Source organism: Suricata suricatta, chromosome 2, assembly GCF_006229205.1.
Source record: "Suricata suricatta isolate VVHF042 chromosome 2, meerkat_22Aug2017_6uvM2_HiC, whole genome shotgun sequence".
In the NCBI taxonomy this organism is placed as follows: Eukaryota; Metazoa; Chordata; class Mammalia; order Carnivora; family Herpestidae; genus Suricata; species Suricata suricatta.
Genome location: NC_043701.1, coordinates 133,608,498 through 133,626,653, shown reverse-complemented (window position 1 = coordinate 133,626,653; position 18,156 = coordinate 133,608,498). Strand labels below are relative to the sequence as shown.

Sequence of the window (18,156 nt, the reverse complement as noted above, 5' to 3'; positions counted from 1 at the left end):
GTCGGTCCCTCAAGAACCAGGACGACATGTCGATCTCGATCAGCTTTGATACAGAGGCCTCACTTTGCACCTGAGGTCCACATCTATGTCTGCTGGAACGGGGGGCCCAGTTAGGGTGTTGATCCCAGCTCAGCCAACAGTTTGAGTGTGGGGATGGCTGGCTGGCCACCAGGGGGCACCCACACCCCAGATTTTAGCAGGTCTGGTCCCTCAGAGCTGGAGGGGTGTCAGACCCTCAGAGCTGGAGGGGTGTCAGACAATCCCCTGCAACTGGGTCCTAGGCAGGCCTCCCCAAAGTGACCCTGAGGGCTCAGGGGCCCCACTCACCCATCGAAGGAATACTTGTTGGTGTTGGGCATGTCCATGATGTCGATGAAACCACGATTCCCTGTAGGGAGAAGTGCTAGGACATGGAGGGGAGGGAAGCACCCTGCTGGGGCTCAGGGAGCCCGAGTCAGCACTCTGGGCCCCCAGAGTCTCCTCTTGCCCTCTTCTCCTCAACCCCCACCCAATCTCCCGTCGCAGCCCTTGCTCACCTGCCGAGCCAGCCACAATGGCTTTGAGCTTCCTCTTGTGTCTGGAGAGAAGCAGAGAGAGGGGCTGGTGAAGGAGGCTGGGTGGGGCTGGCGTCTCAGGTCCAGGAGCAGGGCTGCCAGCCTAGTCCAGGGTGGAGGCGGGGCCGGGGCAGGGTCACTTACACGGTCCTGTAGTACCAGTTCATGAGGACAAACAGCACGGCAGCCAGGAAGAGGAGAATGGCCAGGACAATGATCGCCATCTGGGGGAGTGGGGTCAGGTGTGAGTGGGCGAGAGCACCCAGGGCAGAGGGACGGTGGGCGGGGTGCCACCAGGAGTACCTGCAGGGCGGACAGGTCATCGGGCAGCCGGGCAGAGATGGCGGGCTGCACGTCCAGGACGTTGTAGTTACGGAAGAGGTTCCGCAGCTGCTCCTTGTTCTCGTCAATCATCTGGATCACCCTGAGCGAGGGGCGGGGAGGGGGGCTCAGCTCCCTGCACTACCATTCCTCGAGAACTCGGCCCTCAGAAGGCTCTGCTGAGCTCCTGCCTCCGACCCCCAGACTCATCCCCACCAGGCTTTACAAGATAGATCCCACTCAGCGAGAATAGTTTTGTATCTTACAGGGTTTACCACCCCTCATACAGGATCCTGCTTGCTTCCTCACCATCTGTGTAACTCCCATTTTACAGATGGGGAGAGTAAGACTCAGAGGGGTGGAGCTCTGCTCATACCCGAAAACTCCTCTCTACTAGCTCTGCCCACCTCTGGGTGAGAGAGCCCTACACAGCAGGCCTGACAGGGTTATTGGCATCCTTTGGTGGGTCTCCTGCCCAGTTCCGGGCAGGCAGGTGGACCCACCACCTGAGCACAGACCCCACCCACCGGTCCACGTCCAGGATGCGGTTGGTATCGCGGTTCACCACATGGATGAGCAGCTCTGTCTGTGCGAAGTTCACCCGGCCCTTCTTGTCCACGTGGAACTAGGCGAGAAGAGGCATCACGGGGTGTGGCGGGAACAAGGGAGGGAACAAGGGATGGGACGGGGAGCCGCTCCCGGCCTACCCTGCCAATAAACCTGTCGCTGCTAAGTGCTTGCGGTCAGTCACTTCACTGCATCAGGCCAGGTGCTGTTATTAGCCCTATTTTACAGGTAAGGATACTGAGGGCTGGTGACATGGAAGGACTTTCCCACAGCCACGGAGCTAGGGAATGACTGACGGGGCACAAAGACTCCCTTTCATGTCCCTGATCTCCGCAGTGTCCCATCCCTGTGGCCTGGTCCTTCTCCCCTCTCAGCCCCCAGACCCTGGGGTGGGTTCCATGGGGTACCTGCACATCGTCAGTGTTGACAATGGCACCGGTGATATTGGAGAGCAGGCGGATGAATTCCTCCTCAAAGCCACGCACACGGTCGGGGATCTCATTGATGACAATCTTGACGCGCTGGTCGTCCCTCAGGATGTAGATGCCAATGATGGCCGTGTCATTGTGGCCCACCAGGTCCCGGGCCACAATGTCTACCACAAAGTAGCCAGGGCTGTAGGCCATGAAGAGGTCAAAGGTACGCAGGATGCCATCCACACTCCCTGCAGGAAGAGGCCATGGGCAGGGAGCCGCTTAGGGGCCACCCGGTGCCCCTCAATCTCCTGGCAAGGGGCAAGGGCCAGGGGTGCTTGGACACACTGAGGGGAGGCAGCATCTCAGCCCACAAGTCCCTGCAGGGCCCAGCAGAGGAAAGCTGACAGAGGAGTGGGCGGGGGTGGGGGGGACAAGTGAGCGTGAGTATTCATCTGAAGAAACAGCAGTGCTGGCCTCCACTCGGCCGACTATTATCCTAGGAGAATTCTGCCAGCCAATGCTGCCAGAACTGGTACTTCTAGAGATTTCTAAGGTTTTACGTATACACTGCAAGTTAAAACACAACTGTGGGCTGCAATATCCCAAGGGTGGCAAGTTTAGGACTCACTGTCCCATGTAGGGGACCATGGGAGACGTGTGAGCACCTGGGTGTCTGTCTCTCTCACACACATACACTTAAGAATTCCACATCCATGCTAGAGACATGACCAGGGGTGGTAACAATAGTTTCCTCTTAGAGGCCCCATAGACCTGGGTTCAAGATCTGCCACTTTCTCGCTGTGTGACCTTTAGGAAGGTACCTAGCCCCTCTGTGTTGATTTACTGAACTAAGAGTAGGAGATAGAGGACAAAGGGATGATGTCTGGTTGTGTGACTGGTTGAGAATTAGACTTCAGAGGATGGTTAGGGGGATCATAGCATATCTGAAGGCAGAGATGATGGTAAAGATGGTATTTTGGGAAGTGAAGACAAAGGGCGAAGGCCAGTGGAGGATGGTATAGGATAGAACAGGATGAAGGAGTGGTGAGGGGCTCATCTTGGTGGCGTAGGGCCCTTACAGATAGTGGGAGGTGTGGAACCAGGAAGAGGGACTAGGAGAAAGACCTGGTGAGCCTTGAAAGCCAGGCCAAGGAGTCTACATTGACCCCTGCAGGTGAGAAGAGTGGGGAAGGCGCTGGGTAACGGGATACCCTCCAGGCCTTGTAGAACCTGACTCAAGAGGCTCCGCCCTCCACACAGGCAGATGCACAAGTAAACAGGAATGCTTTCCAGTATGTACGTGCTCTTTGAATTCTGGCTCCCTGGTGCTTAGCACAGTGCCTGGCCCAGGGGAGGGGGAGGTGCGTAAATAGGGAGATAGGTGGAAATAAGGAAAGGAGAATGGGAAGGTGGATGGATGGACAGATGGGTAGACGGGTGGGCGGATGCATGGGTGGGTAGACTGACACATGGGTGGGTGAATGGGTGGATTGGATGAATAATGGATGAGAAGATGGAGAGATGGAAGAAGGAGAAAGTGGGTGGGTAGATGTAGAGATGGAAAGAGACTAGAAAGATATGTGGGTGAAGGGAAGGATTAACGGAGCACTGTCTGAACGATGGCTGGATGGGTGGCTGAATGGAAGGATTGCCATGGCCAGCTGACGGCCATCGTACCCTGTGGTGCCCACACAGACCCCAGGTCCTCTGGACTATAGTCCTTGCAGTGACAGAGGTCTTGGGTGGAGGCTCCTACCCATGGTGAAGACCTGGCCCACGTCCTCAGAGTCATTGGCAAGGGCCCGGAAGTAGTGGATGGCCAGGATGCTGTAGAAGACGAGGCTGTTGTTGCCAATGTCTGCGTCCAGGGCCAGCACCTGGATCAACTCTGAGCCCACCTTGGCATCGGTGGCCACTCCTGCAGAGGATGGGCAGGCGGGTGTCAGTGGCAGGGTGGGGGCCACCCCGCACCCCAGACCCAGGCCGCCTCTGGCCCCTGCACCTGCAGTGTACTCAGCCTTGGTGAAGCGCGGGGGCTGGTCATTGATGTCTTCTAGCACGACGCGCACCTCCTGCAGGGTGAGGTCAGTGACCAAGTCGAGGGCTGGGGAGGGCCCACGGGGAGGGGTCCAGCTGCGATTGCTGGAGGCCTTGACGATGAAGGAGAAGACGGCTTCGCGCTCCCGGTCCAGGTCCCGCAGCACCAGCAGCCGCCCGTCCGGCTGCAGATGGAAGTTCTTCTTTTCGTTGCCAGCTGAGGGCAGGACCATGGCACAGGGTGAGGGGGCAGGGCTGGGGCGGGGCACGTTTGGGTCATCTCCAGCCCCAGGGTAGCTGGGGCACTAGCCCCGGCAGGCCCCACCTGCGATGAAGTAGTACACGATGGCGTTGGGGCCCTCGTCTGCGTCCACGGCGCCTGTCACGTTGCCCACGAGGGTGCCACGTGGGGAGTGCTCAGGCACTGTCAGCAACTGGTACTGGGGGCTGCCCTTCTGCAGGGGGGAGGAGGGTGTCACATGAGGGCCAAGGCCAGAGGGCCTTAGGCAGTACCTCTGTGGGTGCTGAGGGACTTTATTGCCCAGTCCTTTGGGGTGAGCAGGACCTCCATCATCTGGGGAGCAAGGGCTGGGCCTGGGCTGGCAGGTTCTGTGAAGTATCCCAGCACCTGAGTGGAAGTTTGAACAAGGGGGCATGCTCTTTAAAAAAAAATGTGTTTAGTATTTGTCTGTTTTTGAGAGGGGGCGGGGAGGGAGAAAGGGAGACACAGAATCTGAAGCAGGCTCCAGGCTCTGAGCTGTCAGCACAGAACCTGACACGGGGCTCAAACTCAGGGACGGCAAGATCGGGACCTGAGCAGAAGTCGGACGCTTAACCGAGCCACGCAGGTGCCCTGAGGGGGCACACTCTTAAACGCACATGCATGTGCACTCACTGTCTCCAGGGAACATCACCCCCATGTACACACAAGAAAAACCCCCACCAAGTTGTAGCGTATGAGTCTACACTGGCCCAGATAGGTGAAGCAGAGCTGAATTTCAGGTTTCCTGTGTGCCCTTGTGTGTGCGCAGTTAGGAGAGTTACAGTTCCAGGAGTCAGGTGCATTTGTCTGCTCTTTTGGCTGTTGGGTAGTACCTTGAAATAGTAGCTGCTCAATAAATACTTGTAGGAAGTGTGTGCAGTTTCCAAGTGTAACCACATGTATATGGTACCGTGTACACAGGAGAGCGTGTGCATGTGTGCTTGTAGCTGGGTGTCCCTGTGTGGGTGTGGGGGTGGGGAGGATGGGCGAGCTCACCGGGGGCCTCACAAAGAGAGGTTCATTGTCATCGATGTCCTCCAGGGCCACTTGCAGTGGCTGCATGGTCTCGTATGGCACTGGCTGGCCTAAGTCGCTGGCCACCAGGATGAGCTGGGGGGGCAGAGGAACACAGTCAGAGGAGGCACTCCCTGGGGGCCAGGTCACCACCCTGGTGGGCATTCTAGGGGGGAAGGTAGTGGCCCTGTGCCTAGAGGAAAGCCCCTCCTTTGGCCCCACCCCTTGCAGTGGGGCCTGCCCCCTTACGCTGTACACGGCCTGTTTCTCGCGGTCCAGGCGCTGAGCGGTCTGGATGAGGCCGCTTATGGGGTCGATGGTGAAGTACTCCCAGTCCCGGTTGCCTGCCGTCTTCAGGAAGCTGTAGCGCACGGCCCCGTTGAGGCCCTCGTCCTTGTCTGTGGCATAGACCTCATAGACATTGGAGCGCAGCGGGATCTCCTGTGGTGGGGTGTGGAGGCATAGAGCAGGCAGGCTCCTGGGGCATCTTAGAGAAGGCCAGCTCCCAGGCCCTGATGGAGTTCTTGTTCTTTGTCCTCACTTTGTCCTCATTTTGCCACCTCCCTGCATCCTTAGGAAACGCCTGCCTGCTTAGCTGGACTCTCCAGGAGTCTGAGCACCTGCCAGAACATCCCTTCACCCCACCCCCACTCCACTACCAGGTGGTAGTCCCACCTGGTCTCCATCCACCAGGCTTAAAGTCTTTGTGGGTTATTGCCCTTCCGAGGCCTTCCCCCATACCTCGGGTCCCATTGCATGCTGAGGTTTGGAAGGCAGGAGGGGAGTCCGAGAGCTCAGGCCACAGTTACCCCTCTGTTGCTGGCTCTGTCTTGCTCTCTGCTACCCTAATCACAGGAGCCCTGGGTATCCCCGACAACACCTTCTACCCAGTGGGGTACCCGAAAATGAGGCGCAGGATGGCAGTTGACATGGTGGATGGAGATGATGCTGGGCTCCAGTCTCTTTCTAATTCACCATGTGACTTGGAAATATGCCACTTCCAGGCTCTGGGCCTCCGTCTCCTGATTCCCTTAAGTCTGAGATATCAAACACTCTGATGGGCATCATACACTAAGCCGTCATAAGCTGCACAGGGCACAAGGCAAAGGGCAAGACTCTTGGCTTTTAGTTGGAAAATTGTCAGCTCAGCGTGGTTTCACCATTTATCTCACTGATCATGACAATCGGAAACTCCAAATGGCAGTTACATCTAATTAATAGAAAGCGGGATGACAAATAGATAATGACTTAACAAATGCTGGTTCTCGGTGAGACCTGAATCTTTCAAAATTCGGAGTCTTGAAGGGAAAAATGTAGCACATGGGCCTTTGTGGTGGAAAAGGAACCAGACTATTATTAATTTATACCGTGCCTCATTCCACAGAAAGATTTGAGATAACTTATAAGAATGTATAAATTATAAAATAAGAGTGAACAAGTTAAAAAAAATCAGGGCAAAGAAAATGGGGGCACCTGGGTGTCTCAGTGGGTTGTCTCTGGCTCTTGATCTCGGCTTACGTCATGATCTTGTGGTTCATAGGATCGAGCCCTGCATCAGGCTCTGTGCTGACAACACAGAACCTGCTTGGGTTCTCTCTCTCCCTCTCTCCCTGCCCCTCTCCTGCTTGTGTGTGTTCTCTCTCTCTCTCTCAAAATAAATAAAATCTTTTTTCTAAGGAAAAAAAGAAGAAAATGATTGGCAGGAAGATGGAAACTGAGCAGTAGAGGGCCAGGTTTGTGCACTAAGTCCCTGCAGGGTCATTTGGTGTCGGCTGACTGAGCTCCCTGGCGGGCAGCGCAGAGGACCACTCCGCCACTGCAGTAGGCAAGGGAAAAAGCACCTCACGAGGTAGGAGCACAGCGTTGCCTAGAGCTCAGTCTGGGACAGATTTCTCCTGCGGGGCCTCAAAGAGGAGATGGTGTGACGACAAGGACTTGATGCTGACATTCTGAGAGGTGGAGGCATGCTGAAGGTCGGGCAACAGAGAGTAAGCGGGAGACACCCCGATTATACCACCAGGGGGTAGGTCGGGGCTGGGTGCTGGCAGGAAGGAGGGGAGGGTGGGAGATGACGGAGTGAGTACTCTGTCTTTACAAGGCAATTTAAACAGTTTTTTTTAAAATAAAAGTTGATTGATTTATTTTGAGAGAGAGTGTGTGTGTGAGCAGAGAAGAGGGGGAGAGATGGAGGGGGAGAGAGAGCGAGAGTGAGAGAGGATCCCAAGCAGGTTCTGCATTGTCAGCACAGAGCTAGATGTGGGGCTCGATCTCACGAACCGTGAGATCATGGCCTGAGGGGAGGTCCCGAGTGGGACGCCTAACTGTCTGACCACCCAGGCGCCCCTACAAGGCAATTTAGAGCAAGGAACGAAAGGGTTGGGGAATGCTGGGAGCCCAGCCACTTCCCCTTGTTTCTGATTTTGCTGCTGGTACTCCATTCCTAAGCTTGGTATCAGCAGGAACAACAGACAGACGGAAGGAACATGTGTTTATTTTGAGACACAGATACAGGGGAAGTGGGTTTCCGGGGAGACTGGCTTTTCTGATAGACTTCTAGGAGCAAGAGATGGAGCATCTAAAAAAATACTCAGAAAAGTCACTTTCTCAAGGTCACTGGCTGGTAGTGGCAGAGTCAGACTTGGTACCCCTGTGCTGGCAAAGGTCAGTGCATACTCCTGCCCGCTGCCCAGTACTGCCCTGTGTGACACTGAGCAGGTCTGCCTCCCACCCTGGCCTCCCCATGTTCACCGAGGGGCCCCGTCAGTGTCCCAGGCACGACTGCAGGAGGAAGAAGGGGATATGGGATATGGGAAGGGAGATGCAGGCGGGCGGGCGGACCAGGGGACGGCAGTACCTCTCTGATGTGGAGGACGGTGCCGTTGGGCGGGCGCACAAAGACAGGGCGATTATCGTTGACGTCAATGACCTCCACCAGGAGCATGGTGGCGCCCCAGAGTGGGGGCTGTCCACCATCCGTGGCCACCACGGTCAGGTTGAACCTCTCGTAGGACTGCAGTGGCCGCTTTGTGGTCACCAGGCCTGAGTCCATATCCACATGGAAGGCCTCTGGCAGGTGGGACAAGAGAGCAGGGCCTGGATCGGGCTGAGACGTCCTTCCCATCCCTCCTCCTCCTCCTGGCCTGGGGCTGCAGGCAAGACTGCCCCTCTCACCCCCAAGGCATCATGGGTGGGGAGCAGACCACTTACCCACGCCGGGACCCTCAAGCGAGTAGGTCAGCTCCCCGTTGGAGCCCTCATCCTGGTCGGTGGCCATCATGGTGATGACGGAGGTGCCTGCCGGCTCATTCTCATACACGCTTGTGCTGAACAGGGGCTTGGAGAACTGTGGCCGGCAGTCATTGACGTCTAGCACCTGGATCACCACCTGGGGTGGGAGGGAGGTTGAAGTCAAAGGTCAGGAGCATACAAGGGAGCGGCTTTAGGTGACCCAGTCACACGGGAGTAAACCAGGGTGGACAGTGCCCACTGTTGGAGTCTGACCTCAGTGTATTTAACCCTGAGTCTCAGTTTCCTTAGCTGTACATTGGGGACAGTAGTATCTTATCTCTCAGGGGCTAGTGAGGCTCATGCAGGATGGGACATGTGCACCGTGCTTGGCCCAAGGAAACACTCTACAACGTGTGCTGTGGTTACTGGATCATCTGTGTCTGGGCCCGGGAGCAGGGAGCCCTCCTCGCCCCCCTCCTGCTCTGTCCTCTGCCGCTTCCCACACCTGACTCTACACCTGACTCGAATCTCTGGATCTTAATGCTGGACTGCGATACCTTCACTCCCAGAAGTTCACTTTCACTGGCGATGTGTGTCTGGCTTGGGACTTGACTCCCTTTGCTGGCTCCATGGCCCTATGGACACCATGGGCCAGGAGGCCCTCCCCACCCCTCTTCTCTGGAGCTCCCGTGGCCCTGCCTGACCACATTCTCATCAGAACCCTTCACAGCAGTGATTTCAAGAAACCCTTTCTGTGCACAGTGCACTTGCCAGGACCCTGTCTCCCGGACTCGCCACCACCTTGAGCAGGAAGCATCATCACTGCTGCCCTTGCCTCCCACCCCCTGCGGATTTGACAGCTGGGGCTCAGAGAGGTCACATGCCCAATGCAGTGTGCTCAGCTAGTGGGATCTTTGTCTTCTGACTCCACAAATACTGTGCTTTTCCCAGCACAGCACATGTGACACAACACAGCCTATGTGAGAGGGACAGGATCCGGGTCCATGTGAGAGCTCCCGTCCCCTGCTCACAAGAATCGGTCTCTGCCCACGCAGCTTCTCACGCACCCCCGCCCTTCAGGAGAGCTTGCCTGGGATGGTTAGGTTATTGTGGGGGGTTTGAAAGCACTGACTATGGAATGACAGGACTGGAGAAGGCAGAAACGGGGGATGAAAGGAGGAGAAAGCAAAGCCTCACAGCATGGGACTCTGGAGAGAAGTGGGAATAGAGCTTAGAAGGCGGTCCGCTGGCCTCAGGGCGACTGCGTTGATGCTAGAACTGCAATAGGAATGGGGCTGGGAATTGGACCCCCGCTAGTGTTCTTTAAGAGACATAAATAAAGATAATTGCTTTACAGTCATGTTTGGTTGCTAGACTGTTTCCTTCAATGGGTCACCATGGACAGTGCGAGGTGTGGAGCCCCAGGCTTTCTTGGAGTTACACTTGGGTGTGTTTAACCGCCTTAGCAGGTGTTGGCACAAGAGATTTCTCTTCAAGAGTCCCCATCTCCCTAAGTCACAGCCATTTTGACTCAGCCAGCTAAGCTCTTGCTGTCTCCTCCTGCCACCATCTCCGAGGGGACCGGGTGGCGCTGCTCCCACACTGCAGCATTCTCTAAAGGAAAGGCTTTGCTTGATGCCTCCACAATTCCAGGCCTCAGTGTCCCAAGCCCAGGGTGGTGGCCCTTACCTGCACCGAATTTTCTCGGCGGTTGCTGGCTATGTCCCCAGGGTTGTCTTTGGCCAAGGCAGTCAGAATATAGTGGTCCTTCTTCTCTCGGTCCAGAGAGGACAGCACATAGATGTCACCCTAGTACGGGGAGGGTGGAATCAAGTCCTTCTTCAGTCTAACTGATCTTTATTGAGCAAACACCTTACGCCAGACACTGTCCTAGGCTCTGGAGATGCAGCACGGGGCAGCCCCTGCCCCCATGGAGCTCGGACTCCAGTGTCTCTCCTGATCCCCAGTGCCCACTCCGCCTGCACATGGGATAGTCAGCCCAGGAAGGATGTCGCTCCCTGGCCAGGTACACAGAGTACTGACTCTGTAAAGAGTTACTCTTCCTCGTGCCGGGCCGGGAGCGTGACTGACTTTTCACACCAAGCAGGACGGACAGAACCCTGCTGACAGGGCAGAGTGCAGGGGGATGTGGGCAGGGAGAGGCAGCAGCGGGGAAAGTCCAGTTCCAGCTCAGCCTCTGGGAAAGGTCCTGCCTGACCAAATGCACCCAGGTCCCAGTGGCCTCTCCTGAGTTGAAAGAGCAGTTTTGAACCAATTTACAGTCATTTGAAATCCTCACCCCTCCTTTCTGTTGAGTTTCTGCTCCCCCAAGTCTGAGACATCCCTCCCCCACCACGGAATACAGGGCCCTGTAAACAGCAGGGGCTTAATACTGTGCCCCCTTTCTGCAGAGCTTCCTACACCTCTCTTTTGACAGGTTCAAAAAGCAGCCACATGGACTTGCATCAAGTTTTCTAGTTTGGTGGAGACACATCTCAGAATTCCAATCGTCTTTGGCCACAGGGACAGAAAGGCCACTAACAGGGTGTCTGGGACTGTAGCAGGGCTTGCTGACTTGGTTAAAAAACCGCTGAGGCCCCAGATGTCCTGGTTGCATGACCCAGAAACTGGGTTGACTACGATCCTTTTGGTGGCTTTTCAGCCCATGACCCTGGGCCCTTCCCACCGCCCAGTTTGCCTGCTTACCGTAGTGGGGTTGATGGCGAACTTGCCCTCTCCATCCCCAAGGCTGTACTCGATGAGGGCAAAGTTGCCCGAGTCGGCATCAGTCGCAGTGATCGTCAGGATGACCGTGCCCATGGGCACATCCTCAAAGACGGCTTCCTGGAGCCCAGCAGGTAGGGAGAGAGAGTGGGCCAAGGTCAGTCCTAGAGTCTATGCCCCTCCTCTAAAAGCCCACCACAGCAGACAACCTAGCACACCAAGCTGCTCATGGTGGTTGTGCCCCTGGGGCTCAGAGGTGGGCAGGGTAAGGGTAGAAAACGCTCGAAGGCCCCAAGGAATGGGCACAGGTCCTGCCCCAGTTGTTGCCTGGCCGCCCACCTGGTAGGAGGGCTGGTCAAAGATGGGGTTGTTGTCATTGATGTCCACAATCTCCAGGTAGACAGGGATCTCAGCTGCCCGGGGCGGGGACCCGTTGTCTGAGGCCCTCACGGTAAAGTTGAGCCAGTGTACTTCCTCATAGTCCACCGTCCGGTTGGCAATGACTTTCCCTAAGACACAGAGGCACTTGCTGCCAGTTTTGCCACTCCTCACTCACGGAAGCTCTCCAAAGTTTAAAGAGAAGGATCTGGAGCCCTGAGGGGCAGATGTGGTCTCTTGAGGAAGGAGGGTGGCCCAGTAACACAGCAGTGGCAGGCAGGCCAGACGCCCACCTGCAACTGGTGTCCAGCTGCTCTTACTGGAGTGGAGAGCAAGCTTTTCACAAGTCAAGGGAGGAGGACCAGCAAGCCCAGGACCACCATGGAGGGATTTCTCTTTTGGCTTTCTCACTCCCTATGTGATACTAATAGTGGAAGTCTGGCTGGTAGAGATGCTGGTGGAAGAGGATCCCCGGTTCCCAGCAGCCCTCAGAGGGGGCTTCCCCCCCCCACTCCCGGGACCAGGCATTCTGTCCTTTCCTGCGGTTTGGGCATCTGTGAGTGACGGCAATGTGGGCCATACCGGATCTGGCCCGGCCCACTGAGGGGCTATGGTGGGGTCCCACCTGGAGGGTGACAGGTGGGCCATGGTCCCTTGTGGAGGCTAAGCAGGAGCAGACATACATCCCCTAATCCTCTGGGAGATTTCCCCACCAACCTGCTGAGGGGTCTTCCAGCTGCACATAGCCTGGGGGCAGCAGGTCCAGCAGACTGTAGGTGATCAGCCCGTTGAGACCCTTGTCGGGGTCCACGGCTGCCACGGCAATGAGCGTGGTGCCTGGGGTGGCCCCCTCCAGGATCCGTTCTGTGTAATAGGTGATCCCAAAGGGCTTGAACTGGGGCGTATTGTCATTGACGTCCAGGATGTTGACCGTCAGCTTGGCTGGTGTGGAGGCAAGAGGTAAGGGTCATATGAGGGTCACCACTGTGGCTGGGCCAGGCTTCCTAAGTCTCAGTCAAGGCTGGAGAGGGTGGGGCCTTTGACGGCTCTCCTGGGACTCCCTGAAGCACGACCCAAGCCTTGTGTGGTGGCTCGCTCTGGTCTGGTTGCTCACTCTTCTGTAGGGGAACTGGCTGGGTGACCTTGTGTGGCTGCTGGCCCTTACTGTACCTTGGTTTCCCAGCGTATCCAATGAGGTAGGACTATGGTGGTCTTTAGGACCCTTGCCACGGTTCAGCCTTCTGTGTCCTGAGTCGTCCCCTCTACATAACCTGCCTGGGCCCTTTGCCCTCCGGGTGGAGGGCAAAGGGCCGTGACAGGTCTGCTCTTCCTTCCTGAAAACTTGGGCCTCTGGTCTATAACGATAAGGGGCCAATATCTGCCAGGCCATCTCCCCCCATCCCAGCAGCTGTCCATGCCGCATGGCAGAGGTGACTTGAGGCCACCCCATGTCTACATCTCCCTCCCCTTCTGGCTCTGCCCACACAAAATCCCTTTCTTTGGGAGCCCCTCCCAGCTCATGTGTAGGGCTGCAGGCAGGGGGATGGCCTTATGCTCCTCTGTTCTGGTGGCTGTGCCCTCCAAAGTGGGGTTGTGGCATCCATGGACGTTCATGTTTCCTTGCACTTTCCTTTCTCTGGGTGGACCCCATGACTTCCTATCAGATCTGAGGTTCCTGTCACACATGCCAGCCACATCTTCTTACTAGTTCTGACAATGAGATTCTGGCCTAAGTCTCTGCTGTCCTGTCATTTTTTCAATGCCCATCCAGCCTCTACCAAGCCTCCTTCCCATTCTGAGCCTTTGGGTTCAAGATCACACACAGCTCTGGGTTCTGGATCCCCCACTGCTGAGCTCTAACAGTGGGGACACAAGGCCGCCCTGACCTCACAGCCTGACTACTCGCAGCATCTATAGTCGGGTCTTATCGCCCCCACCCTGGGACCAGGCCTGTGCCCCTGCCCTGATCGGCTCTGAGTGATCCAAAGGAGATGCCCGGGTGGAACCTTACCATTTGGCACGCTGACAGAGCGCTCTGGTAGGTCACTAGCATTGTCAATCACCGAGAGAGTCACCTCATATGTGGCAACCAGCTCCCGGTTCAGTGGAGACTTCACCATTACAGACCCTGTGGACCAGACTAGGTTCAGTCTGAGGGGAGCCCCCTAAAACCTGGGCCTCCCAGGGGCTCTCCTAGCTAGCTCTCTCAAACACACCAAGGGCAATGGTCCCTGGTAGAACAGGCTGGTGACATCTTTGGCTGGGATGAGACCACAGCCACCAGTGACCTGGGAACACCTCACTCAGCCCCTCACTGCCTACTAGCCAGGTGAACTTGGGAAAATTATTTAACACATCTATACCTCCGTGTCCTCATTTATAAAAGGATAATTACAGTACCTACCACATAGGGCTCTTTTGAGGATTATGGCAGTAAAACGAGTTTCATTTGCAAAGGGTTTAGAACAGTGCTTGGCACATACGTAGTGCCATGTAATCGCTTGTTCCAAGAATGCTTATTTTCTACAAGAATGTGAGTATACCGAACACTATTGAATTATACCCTTAAATATGGTTAACATGGTGCATTTTATGCTCCGTGCATCTCATCACAACTTAAATATTGCTTGTATTCTAGGGAGACCAAGTATGAAGGAAGGTCAAGGCAGCTAAGAAGTCCTGAGGGTGTTCTTAGCTCTAGGGGACAGGCCTCTGTGTCGTGATTAAGTGGGCATGACAGGGAAAGAAGGACCATCCTGTGGTAGTACTAGCAAGGAGGTGTTCCCTTATTTCCTGCCCACTGCCTCCCACAGCCCCTGCCTGCCCCTAAAATAGAGGAATCTGGAGGCTTGGGCTTGGACTGGACAGACCTAGCTGAGCCAATCTAAGGGCTGGCTCTGTTGGAGGGTCTGGTGGCCTGATCTACATGAAACTTTCTCTCTCCAGCTCCCTCTCAGAAAGTGTGGCCTCTGGGGTTCCCTTCCCCCTTGGCAGATCCCCTGCTGGGCTTCTGTCTTCCTCGGGTCCCCAGCCATGGGGCGGTCACTTACCCTGGGCTGCTGCCTCCTCCTCCTCCTCCTCTTCCTACTCTCGCTCCCCGTCCCCGAGGTTGGGGAGCGAGGATGGGGAGAGGGTGGCTGCATTCAGTCTGCAAAGGCTGGGCCACGGCCTTGGCCTGGGCCCCACAGGATGGGAAGGGTCGTGGGGGAGTGGTATGGAGGAAGGCAATGGGGTGAAGCAGAGATGAGGTGGGAAGTGACAGAGAAACAGAGCTCAAACCTGCAGGCCTGCCCGCCGTGAGGAAGAGAGAAGAGGGTTAACATCAGTTAGTTCAGGGTGCAGAGGGGATGGACTAGAGTAGGGCATGGGGAACGGTAGGGTTCAGAGCAGACCAGGGCAGAAGGTTTGAGAGGGAAGGGAGTGGAAGGAAAGAGGCAGGGGTAAGGAAGCCAGGAGCAAGTGGGAGCCCCACTGGATAGATGCACTCAGGGGACTGGGGCTCTGGCAAGAAGAAAGGGGAGGGAAGGTAAGCAGGTGAGGTAGGGAAGTCATGAGGAAGAGGGGGCAGAGAAGACACTGGAAAGAAAAATAGAAGAGAATCAGTCATAAGGAGGGAGAACAGAGAAAAGTGGTAGAGGCATCAGTAGAGCATAAGGTAGAGCAGGGTGCAGAGCAGCTATCCATGGTCCTAACCAACTACTGTGGGGGGAGTTTTGCTAACCTGGGATATGGCTAACTTATCTAAATTCTTCTAGTGCTCATGGTTTTCCTGTCTTCTTTTTGTCTCTGGGCCTCAGATGCATATTGAATGAATTATACTCTTTGGTTCACTGCACCTGTGGTCATTGCTACGACTCTTGTTTTATGTATGTATCTATTCCCTTTTATTCCCACACTTCTCTTGCTTCTTCTCCCCTTGGTCAAACACTGTAATGGACTGAAGTATATTTTTCATTCGAAAGTGTTCCTGAAAATCATGTATTGTGTTTGTGTGTGTATTTTACATTTACACAAATGGGACTGTGGTATATATATCCCGTTCTAAGGTCTGTGCACATTTCTCTCTGAAGCTGATCTAGTGCTTCTGACTGCTGCATGGTATTCATGGTGTACACTCACCATGTTTACGCTCCAAACTCCTAGGGATAGATGCCCAGGTGGCCTCCAACTCCCACCACCAATAACATGGCAGGAAACATGACATAGAGTCCTGTTACTGACCTGTGAGTGTCCTTGAGACATATACCCATGGAACAGAATTGTTGAATCATGGGGTATGAGTATACTTTGTGCTAGATTGCTATCTAGATGGTGGAAGTGGTCTAGACTCCTATAGTGGTATAGGAGTTCCGATGTCCCCATATTGTCACCAATACTCAATACTGTCAAGCATCCTAATATCTGCTAATTACATGCGGAAAACTGTTATCCCATTGCTGTTTTACTGTGCATTTCTCTGAATAACAAAGATTTTTAGCATTCTGTCATAGCCATATTAGTTTCTGTCACTCTTCTGGGCCTTCCAAGAAGTTAGCGGCTGGGGTCCCATGTTCCCTGCCTAACTCCCTGGAGTAGTGAAAACATGAAACTTTTGGAAAAATGGTAAAACCATCCAAATTATAATAATTTGCCTAGATTATTAAAGATAAACCACAGTTCTCTTTGTTTTGTGATAGTGTAAGAAAATCATCAAGGGTATATATAAAATTTGCAGTGGCCTAAATAACCAGCATACAAATGAATAAAGTGTTCAACCACCTGGTTATTAAAGAGATACACATTAAAACAAGGTACGATTTTCCTATACAATTACAAATGTGAAGCTTTACAGTATTTAGTACTGGCAAGAGGGTGGTAAGACGGGTGTTCTCATGGAACACTGGTAGAGTGAGGGAATCTGGAAGGAGAGATGGAGTGGTCCAAGAAGAGAAGAGAGGGGGAAGGAGCCAGGGAAGGGAGGGAAAAGAGAGGGAGCAATGTGGTATTGGGGTCGGGGGAGAGAGTGGGAGAAGCAGCTGAGGGAAGGGGAAGAACAGAGAGGGCACAGAAAGAAGGGAGCATTGGGAAGAAAGTAGGGGGCAAGAAGACGGGCAGGGAGTCAGGGGTGGGGCGAGAGGGGGCAGGCCCTTGTACCTGTGTTGATATTCACAGCAAAGGCATCCTCCTGGTCAGGCACCAGGTGGTCAGTGTCATCCTTGGCCACAATGCCAATGATGTGGTATTCCAGCTTTGGGTTGAGGTCACGGTCAATGGCGGTGACATTGGCAATGATGGTGCCCGGCTCAGCCGACTCCAGCACGCTCACCGTCTGGATGGGGTTGAGGAACTCGGGGCGGGAGTCATTGATGTCATCGATAAGGACAGTGATGATGGCCGTGCCTGAGAGAGGAGCGGTGCCCCTGTCGGTGGCCACCACTGTCAGCCGGTAGGATTCCTGCTCCTCCCTGTCGATGGTGGCATTGGCGACACGGATGACCCCAGTGACTGGGTGGATGACGAAGCGGTCCTGAGCCCCAGCTTCTATTCGGTAGATCAGCTCCCCATTGAGACCACTGTCCCTGTCCGTGGCTGTGGCCTGAAGGACTGAGAATCCTGTGGGGGTGGGTATAGGGAGTGACTGAGCACAGTGACCTCTTCCAAAAACCTCATACCGGTTACATCTGTTGGTAGTTCCTCAGGGCCGCGTCTTGCCAGTGGTTATCTTTTGTATGTTTCCCATGTTTGAAACTGTGTAGGCCAATGGCATCTCATTTTATTTCATATTCTATGATTTTTGAAAGATTGAAAACTTCGTAGTTAAAAAAACGACTTTGTAGTAATTTAACGATTAGTTGTACCTTCTGTCATGTGTCTGCCTTTGAACTGTGTCCATTTATCTGTCAATTTATACGGATTACACAGTTATGGTAACTGGTGACAGACACCTTTTCCTCAGTTTGTTGTCTGCCTTTCAATATTGGTTGTCAATGTTTGGCGCAAAGAAATTTAATTTGGTATGCATCAAAAATATAATATTTTTCCTTTTCAAAGATTTGTTTCTCATATGCTTAGAACCTCTTTTTCAGAAATCCGAAAACTATTTACCCAAAGTTTCTCCTTTTATTTCTAAATGTTTTCTACTCTTCCGTATTTTCTCTAGAATGTTTTTAGGGTTCATCATGGTGTCTGATATAGGGTGAGAATCTACACTAAATAGTAATAGACATTTTGCACATTACGTAGTTTTCACAACTTATTTCACTATGTCTCCCTGCACCCTTGTTTTAAAAGATTTGATTTTTAAGGAATCTCTACACCCAGTGTGGGGCTTGAACTCACAGCCTGAGATCAAGACTGAACCAGCCAGGTGCCTTTCATTGTTTCCTTTATCACATAACATTACCTTCTTTACTTGACCAGTATCTGTTTCTGGGTTACTCTGTCCCAGAGTCTTGTACTTGTATCATGTGGTTTTTAAAAAAAAAATTTTTTTTTAAGTTTATTTGAGAGAGCAAGTGTAAACAGGGAAGGGGTAGAGAGAGGGGGAGACAGAGATTCCCAGGCAGGTTCTGCACTGTCAGCATGGAGCCTGATGTGGGGCTCAAACCCACGAACCGTGAGATCATGACCTGAGTGTAAATCAAGAGTCTGACGCTTAAAGTACTGAGCCGCCCAG

At 54.1% G+C, this 18,156-nt stretch overlaps 1 protein-coding gene across 5 annotated transcripts in view; it reads right to left on the bottom strand.

The window, feature by feature from the left end:
- The window catches only part of CDH23 (cadherin related 23), a 413,185-nt gene that overhangs the window by 2,980 nt on the left and 392,049 nt on the right, over window positions 1-18,156 (bottom strand). For 3 of the 5 annotated variants that reach the window (XM_029931856.1, XM_029931857.1, XM_029931858.1), the window contains 19 exons: window positions 16,635-17,093; window positions 13,513-13,629; window positions 12,219-12,443; window positions 11,463-11,632; window positions 11,106-11,243; window positions 10,089-10,208; window positions 8,379-8,556; window positions 8,026-8,237; window positions 5,421-5,612; window positions 5,154-5,267; window positions 4,221-4,350; window positions 3,861-4,112; window positions 3,615-3,776; window positions 1,850-2,106; window positions 1,403-1,500; window positions 858-978; window positions 699-778; window positions 537-577; window positions 328-403 (listed from right to left, as the gene is read on the bottom strand). In XM_029931856.1, coding sequence (XP_029787716.1) covers window positions 328-403; window positions 537-577; window positions 699-778; window positions 858-978; window positions 1,403-1,500; window positions 1,850-2,106; window positions 3,615-3,776; window positions 3,861-4,112; window positions 4,221-4,350; window positions 5,154-5,267; window positions 5,421-5,612; window positions 8,026-8,237; window positions 8,379-8,556; window positions 10,089-10,208; window positions 11,106-11,243; window positions 11,463-11,632; window positions 12,219-12,443; window positions 13,513-13,629; window positions 16,635-17,093 — 3,142 coding nt within the window. Of the gene's footprint in view, window positions 1-327; window positions 404-536; window positions 578-698; window positions 779-857; window positions 979-1,402; window positions 1,501-1,849; window positions 2,107-3,614; window positions 3,777-3,860; window positions 4,113-4,220; window positions 4,351-5,153; window positions 5,268-5,420; window positions 5,613-8,025; window positions 8,238-8,378; window positions 8,557-10,088; window positions 10,209-11,105; window positions 11,244-11,462; window positions 11,633-12,218; window positions 12,444-13,512; window positions 13,630-14,551; window positions 16,601-16,634; window positions 17,094-18,156 lie in introns of those variants that run through there. The other 2 variants (XM_029931861.1, XM_029931859.1) reach the window with 2 other exon arrangements.